Here is a 7,235-nt window from a genome sequence, read left to right as displayed (position 1 = left end):
TTCCATTTTCATCCCTTTGAAAATGAAGAAAAAATTAAATAAAGCAAGTAGTCAAAAACATAAGTAGCATTCATCTTTAATTACAGTAACTGATATATAAAAAGTAAGAACCTCAATCATAAGAGCGTGCGTAGTGTTTTTCTAAAGCAAGATTTTCTTTAAAATCACTTCCACCTAGTTCTAGCCATGGACAGTTATATAACATCTGGCTGGGATGGAAGACGTAGAGACGGAGACACTTCATTTACAGGGACAAAGACATTCTGAATTGATTGTCTGGTTGGGAGGAATGGGGCAGGGTGACTTGTCACAGAGTACTAAGATAAAAAAATCCAGAGATTATACACATTGAGAGATTTCTTCAGTTTTTACTCTCAGCATGCTTCCTTGAAGGGAAACTCCGCACGTTAAAGGAGGAGTCTGCGCTTTGACATAAGCGTCCTCTAAGTAGGTAGAAGTCTGAAGTAAAACAGTGATTGAGGTTGTAAAGTCGAGGGCGTTTCAGATTGTATGTACCTGAGGTCTGCATTGGCCCTGGAAAAGCACAACCCAGCAGAATAGTCATCAAACAAACTATCAGTGCAAATATGGCCCCAAGAAATAATATCAACAAAAACAGACAAAATGGTTCAGGCTTTGTGTCTGAAACAAATCCATTGTTTCAGCCGGGACAGTTCACGTCCAAGAATCTTTACACTTTTTGTTTTGTTTAGATGAAGAAGTTGTAGGTGTTTTTCCCTGTGACACACTGAGTCAAAAACAAACGTTTCAAAAAAAGGTTTACATTTACGGAAAGAGCTAATACATCAGTGACCTAGATGGATTCTGTGTTGAATACAATGTTTCTAAGCATTAAAATATGTGAGCAGAGTGCCAGCAGAGAAAAAAGGAAAAAAATTTAAGCAAATGTTTTAGTTCATTCTGGCTTGAAAAAACATGAAGGAATCTGCTCAGATCCTTGGATAACCGAGCTAAACCTACAGGAGAAATCATGACTGATGGAATCTCTGATGATCACTCAGCATGTAGTGAAGGCACTGACAACAGCTGGACACTAACGTATGCTAGAATAAATCCTCAACTGGCAGATGAAATTAGATTTCTTTACATGCCTCTAATAAAACATCATAATTCATGGCAATATCATCTTGATCATTTGTTGTACATGACATAATGGCAACAGCAATGTGCAATATCAAGAAAAGATAACAAAATGAAAAGAGACAAAAACGCGGTTATGTGTGTGTGTGTGTGTGTGTGTGTGTGTGTGTGTGTGTGTGTGTGTGTGTGTGCGTGCGTGGGTGGGTGTGTGGGTGGGTGGTGTGTGTGTGTATGTATCAGAGCGCAAGCAGGTGCATGAGCTGCGGTTTGGTCCCTCTATCCGAAGGTGGCGCCACAGTTGGGACACCTTCTCTGACGCAGTGCGAAGCAGAAGAGGAGACCCAGAGGGAAGAAGAAGATGGCACACAGGATCCCCAGGCAAGTGAAGTCATCCTCCAGGACACCAACTCTGCAACACACACACACACACACACACACACACACACACACACACACACACACACACACACACACACACACACACACACACACACACACACACACACACACACACACACACACACACACACACACACACACACACACACACACATTAGTAAGGAACACAGACCAAACAGAAATACTGATTCAGGATGTTAATCACAGACTAGAACTACTGCCTCACCAAGTTTCACTTTATATCAATGTCTTCCTAAAATATCAACACTCCATCATTTTATCTGATTAGACTTTAGTACAAAAATTGGCAAAATTAGCATACAAATTCTTGAGTTATGGCCAAAAATGTGTTTTGTGAGGTAACAGTGACCTTCCACCACCAAATACTAATCAGATCATCCTTAGGTCAAAGTGGACGTTTGTGCCAAATTTGAAAAAATGTAATATATATCGTGTTCACGAGAGTGAAACATGTACGTAGGATAGATAGATGAACATAGACATAAAAATGTCATCAAAAAGTCATCATATAGTTTCTCATAAAAAATGTATAGAATAGCATGCCATAAAAAGGCATAGTTTAGTGTGCCATAAAAGTCATTAAAAATAGTATAGTATGCCACAAAAATGTCAAAGTATGCCGCTTCTGAATGGATTACTGAACGGGCGTAGTGGTCACAGACTCCGGGCCACTGGATCACAACCTCTGTATGAAGTATCTGATAAAGTTTGTTGTTGCTAAGTCAAGAAACCACAAAGAGACACAAAACTACAACAGGGACACAAAACGGCCACAAAGAAATGCAGCCGCCGCAGACACGTCATCTGTAGTCATTTGTTTCTCTTTCAGTACCTTTGACATGTCTTTGTCCCGGGGCCTGTTGTCTCATAATCTGTCCATGGCTGTAGGTTATTAGTAGCTATTCATTGATAAAGTTTCATATCAGAATATAATTTGTATCACACAGAATAAACAATGTAACTGTTAATAATTGACAGTTTATTATTATTATTAAAGTCATGTTCTAGAAGGATCTTGAAGGGAAGGCCGAGGTCTGAGCGGTATCACATTGTGATTAGAGTTTACAGAAAGCTTCTCTCATGTCTGTCTTTATTATCCCGACATTTCACTGTAAACAGCCTTCAAGAAAACACCTCATTGTACTAGTCTGACCTAAAAGACCTCAAAGTTAGATTTGCCAATTCTTTACTTTCCTTGTTTAAAATCATCGGAGGCTGCTAAAAATGTGCCGTTTTTAAATGAAAAGGTTTGCTAAGCATTTCGGCTTATTATACTTATTAGTTTTATTGCAAACAGGTCAAAAGATCTTAAGAGAAAATAAAGTACAAATATAGAAAGGGTGTGTGTCTCCTGTGACATAAAAAAAATAAAAAAAATAAAAGATTGTCAGAATGTGAAGCAACTTGTTTTGACGTAGGAGTGTTGAAGGTCCCAGAGCAGCTTTAATCCCGAGTCACGGTGAACAAAGTGCTCACTCATGACTGCACCATACAAATCAACACAGCCAGTAAATCCGCTGGAGGCCCCGAGAAGGAATTAACGAATGCAATGTTTCATACAAGACCCTAAAGAGATGGTAAATGAAAAGCTGCTTTGGAAAAAAAACACTTAATGCTAATGCTGTGAAAGACTTTTCACTTAAATATGGATTTCTTTCTTTTGGGATGTAGATACAATAGAAATAATCTTGATAGAGAGTCCTTAATTTCACTAATAATATCAGATGCTGCTGCGTGGATGACCTGGGTTTGACCTTATTAAAATTCTAAAAGCTCCTAAAACAGGGTATGCTAACATAAGCCGACAGTGTTTGATCTACCATGGCACAACAACACACTATGTGCTGCTGTGCCATGCAGTGAGTATTTACTCTATTTATTTGTACACTGGTGCCAGGAACTGTGGCTTTTACCAACCGAGGAAAAGTGGCCATGGCCAGCAAAACACTGACTAAAAACTCTAAAAACACTCTCAAGACTTCTGAGTGTTTTACACACTCTGGACATTAACAGCATACTGGTGTGTATTTTATCGCAAAGTGTCAGGGAGCAGCATATAAAGCAGTGAGTGATCAAGAAAATATTAACTTTCAGTTCAAGTAAAACTGAACAGAAGTAATTATTCACCTTGTGACAACAATAACCTATCCAGCCATGAAATGAAAAGCTGCCCAAACCGACTCCCTTAAGTCCCTGGAGTAGATATACGGTTTATTTCATTATTCACATACAACAAGTGGATGGGAGGAAATCTTATTTTAATTTATTTTGTGTGTGAACTGTGTCCTGTAGCCACTTTGGCCTGGATCTGCCCTCGTCACATGTTTGAGGCTAAAAATCATCTGACTGACAGGAAGATGACTCATCACAGTGAAACCAATGTAAAACAGTCTTACAAAAGTCACATCCGCTTAACATTTTGTCACACTGCAGGTCTGACAACATACACACAGGGACACTGAAAATACACAGAACAAAAAAAGACGCACTGACAGAAACCGCTTAGTCAAAGTGAACATGGGACGCTGATCTTCAACCACGAGCTAATGTACAGATCTAAAGCAATATACACTCCTACATACATGAGAGTGTGTGTGTGTGTGTGTGTGTGTGTGTGTGTGTGTGTGTGTGTGTGTGTGTGTGTGTGTGTGTGTGTGTGTGTGTGTGTGTCTCACCTGCAGGCGGGGCAGCCCCCCACCACCACTACAGACGGTTGTATGATGGTGTATGTCCCAGGGTAGGGCTGCTGAGCTATGGCGGGATTCATTTGGGCTGATGGGTAACCTGTGGTTGAGAAAAGGAAATTACATTCATATTTAAGTTTTATTGTAAATAAAAAGAAAATTCTTGACAATTAAACAAATTACCATATCACATTTGTTTTTTGTGACTGTGCTGCGAGTGTGTTTAACAGGACAGTTGAGGATTCACAAGTGCATTTCCCTCTCTCTCCTGGCATATTGATTATTTTAGCTTGTTTACCACCTGCAGTTATATTTGTGTGACACAGTAAACTTTGATACCATAACCAGGCTTGTTTACGACACATGGGTCCGATAAGGACGCTTACCTGTGAGAGGGACTTGAACTCCTAACGGAACAGCTTCGTCTATGATAAGTGCAATAACAGACTAGTTTGATCTTCACAGAAGACCTAGAACATGTGATTTAGCAAACAGGAAGTTACAAGCAATTACACAAAATGAGACGTTATTTCAGTAACTTCCTGATCATTGCAGCTCTTGAACAACCAAACAGAAGAGGACTGTCTCCTTCACATAAAGCACACACATACTGTAATAGGTCTGTGGCTACAGTTGCACAACTTGTGCTTCCTAAATGGTACTGAGCCAAAAACCTCTTTTCAGGTGCTGTTTCCTCCCAATAAGACCACTAACCAAATTATGTGTTGACATTAAAGTTAATTGGTTATTTTTGGTTAATTTAGCACTCATATTAGACTATAGCACCTTAAAAACAGGCGCATATCTCCTTGAGCAAAAACTGGTCAGTGTAAACACCAGACAGCGCTATTGCTCTACTGCGCATGCGTAGCATTGGAGCACATAATAAACTTATTTCTCTTCCACGGTGTTTTCTACTTAAGTCAGACTTGTTGGTTCATATTGTCCCCCTTTTGAGACAAAAACAGAGACGCTCCCAGACTCAGAGACCCAACACAGCTCTACTTTTAAACGCAATACGGAAGTGCGCGGCAGTGGGACCTCACGTTGTGGTAAATGTGGACGTGTGCGACGTAACCGGGTCTACTCGCCTTGGCCGCCGGGGTACTGGTACGGCGGCGGCGGGGCCGGAGACGGGATGGCCCCATAGCCGAGCTGCGGCTGCGGCTGCTGCGGCTGCTGCGGGCCGCCGTCATAAGTCCCCGGGACGCTGGTGTAGGCGGGAGGTCTGTCCTGGAGGAGAGGTTTGCTGTCCACCATCTCGTTGTCTCGCTGTCTCGCTGTCTGTCCTCCTGCAACTTAATTCTTCAGCAACACAAACTGAACTCCGGTTCCTTGGCTTGGGTTGTCAGTAAAAAAAAGCCCTACGACGTTGGTTGACACGCAGTGGCGACAAAAACAAAAGAAAAGACGCTGCGCAAATATGAAACTTCGTCCCTCTCCATGCGCCAACTTTGTCCTCTTTGGCGCAACAACCCCTAAATAACCAGCAGATGTCCACTTTAAAGACAGGAATGGTCCGGCTCTCTGTGGTTGTAGTTAACTTAACTCCATCTCGGTAGTCCTTTGGTCCCAATACAACAGTAATCTGTCATCTCAGCGTCTTCTAACTCAGCTGGAAGTCACAGAGGCTTTTCCTTTCTGTCTGGATTGTCACAAGAGAAGAATCATGTGATGAGCTGCTGGAGCGCCTCTGCGCACCGAGAGGCTTCTTAAAGAGACAGTCCATGGGAATAGAAGAGGCTCAGTGCTGCATGCAGTGCTCCGCAGAGCCAGCACACCATCGCCTCCCAGTGCAGACTGGAGGGCCCAATGGTACACATAATGAAGTCAGCAGAGTGCAATTCATCAGTTTAGAGATGAGATACTCCCCATGTGTGGAGGGAGAACTTGTTCACACTGTGACTTACATAACTGCTGTCCTCGTTTAGAGTGGGTTACCCTTAATGTTGCATAATATTGGATTCACATCCTCAGATTTAGACAGAGTTCAGAGATTTATTCAGTCGTATAAATGTATATATATATTTGTATTATTATTTGTATTATTCTTTTTTATGTATATTTGTGTATATATGTATATTTTATTAATTTATAATAAATGTTTTACTAATTTATATATATATATAATTTAAATGTATATATATATGATTGTAATGTGTATATATATAATTATTTAAATATATATATATATTTTGTATTATTATTTGTATTATTATTGTTTTTTATGCATATCTGTTTATATATGTATATTTTATTAATTTATAATAAATGTTTTACTAATTTATTTATATATTTGTATATAATTCTTTATGTATATTTATGTATATATGTATATATATAATTTATAATAAATATAATTTATTTATATATATATATATATATATATATATATATATATATATATACAGTACCAGTCAAAAGTTTGAACACACCTTCTCATTTAACTACTTTGAAGAATCTAAAATATAAAACATATTCTGGTTTGTTGAGCATTTGTTTGTTTACCACATAATTCCATATGTGTTTCTTCATAGTTTGGATGTCTTCAATATTAATCTACAATGTAGAAAAAAATAAAGAAAAAAAATAAAGAAAAACCATTGAATGAGAAGGTGTGTCCAAACTTTTGACTGGTACTGTATAATTTAAATGTACTCTTTTAGACACTGTTGGGTAGCAATGCGTTGTACTCTATAAGATCATCACATTGTTATACCATCGCTGTCGTGTGGGAACAACTTGTCTCTGAAAGGTGAACTTCTCATGAGCTCAGACAAACAGCCCTGTTTTCAGCTTTTTCAAGATGCATCTTCCAGCTGATCCAAGATTATTTTATTAAATACTCTATTTATCTTAAGAAGTATTTCCTCAACACATTAAGGAGCACTTTGACCTTCAGTTTATCAGAAAAAAATCTAATTAAATATCACCAATGTTGGAGATATTTAGTTTGAACAGGAATGGACATTTTGTCATCTGAAAAAAACAAAACTACAACTGTCCGACAAATGTAATAAAGTACAAAGC

The 7,235-nt window shown here is 39.0% G+C and overlaps 1 protein-coding gene across 1 annotated transcript; it reads right to left on the bottom strand.

Moving 5' to 3' along the window:
* Positions 1–1,295: 1,295 nt before the first annotated feature.
* On the bottom strand, positions 1,296–6,013 carry bri3 (brain protein I3). Its single transcript, XM_054608229.1, has 3 exons — positions 5,297–6,013; positions 4,197–4,305; positions 1,296–1,510 (listed from the first exon to the last, which is right to left on the bottom strand). Exons 1-3 carry the CDS (start codon positions 5,463–5,465, stop codon positions 1,378–1,380), a joined length of 411 nt encoding a protein of 136 aa, XP_054464204.1. The 5' UTR covers positions 5,466–6,013; the 3' UTR covers positions 1,296–1,377.
* Positions 6,014–7,235: the final 1,222 nt, after the last annotated feature.

Source organism: Anoplopoma fimbria, chromosome 11, assembly GCF_027596085.1.
Source record: "Anoplopoma fimbria isolate UVic2021 breed Golden Eagle Sablefish chromosome 11, Afim_UVic_2022, whole genome shotgun sequence".
Taxonomy (NCBI): domain Eukaryota; kingdom Metazoa; phylum Chordata; class Actinopteri; order Perciformes; family Anoplopomatidae; genus Anoplopoma; species Anoplopoma fimbria.
Note: the sequence above shows the minus strand (reverse complement) of the source record. Positions and strands in the feature narration are given on the sequence as shown.

Coding starts and splice junctions, on each gene's coding strand:
- bri3 (XM_054608229.1), bottom strand. CDS start 5,465: ATGGTGGACAGCAAACCTCTCCTCCAGGACAGACCTCCCGCCTACACC. Junction 4,306..5,296: donor CCAGTACCCCGGCGGCCAAG/GCGAGTAGACCC, acceptor TCTCAACCACAG/GTTACCCATCAGCCCAAATG. Junction 1,511..4,196: donor GGGGGCTGCCCCGCCTGCAG/GTGAGACACACA, acceptor TGTGTGTTGCAG/AGTTGGTGTCCTGGAGGATG.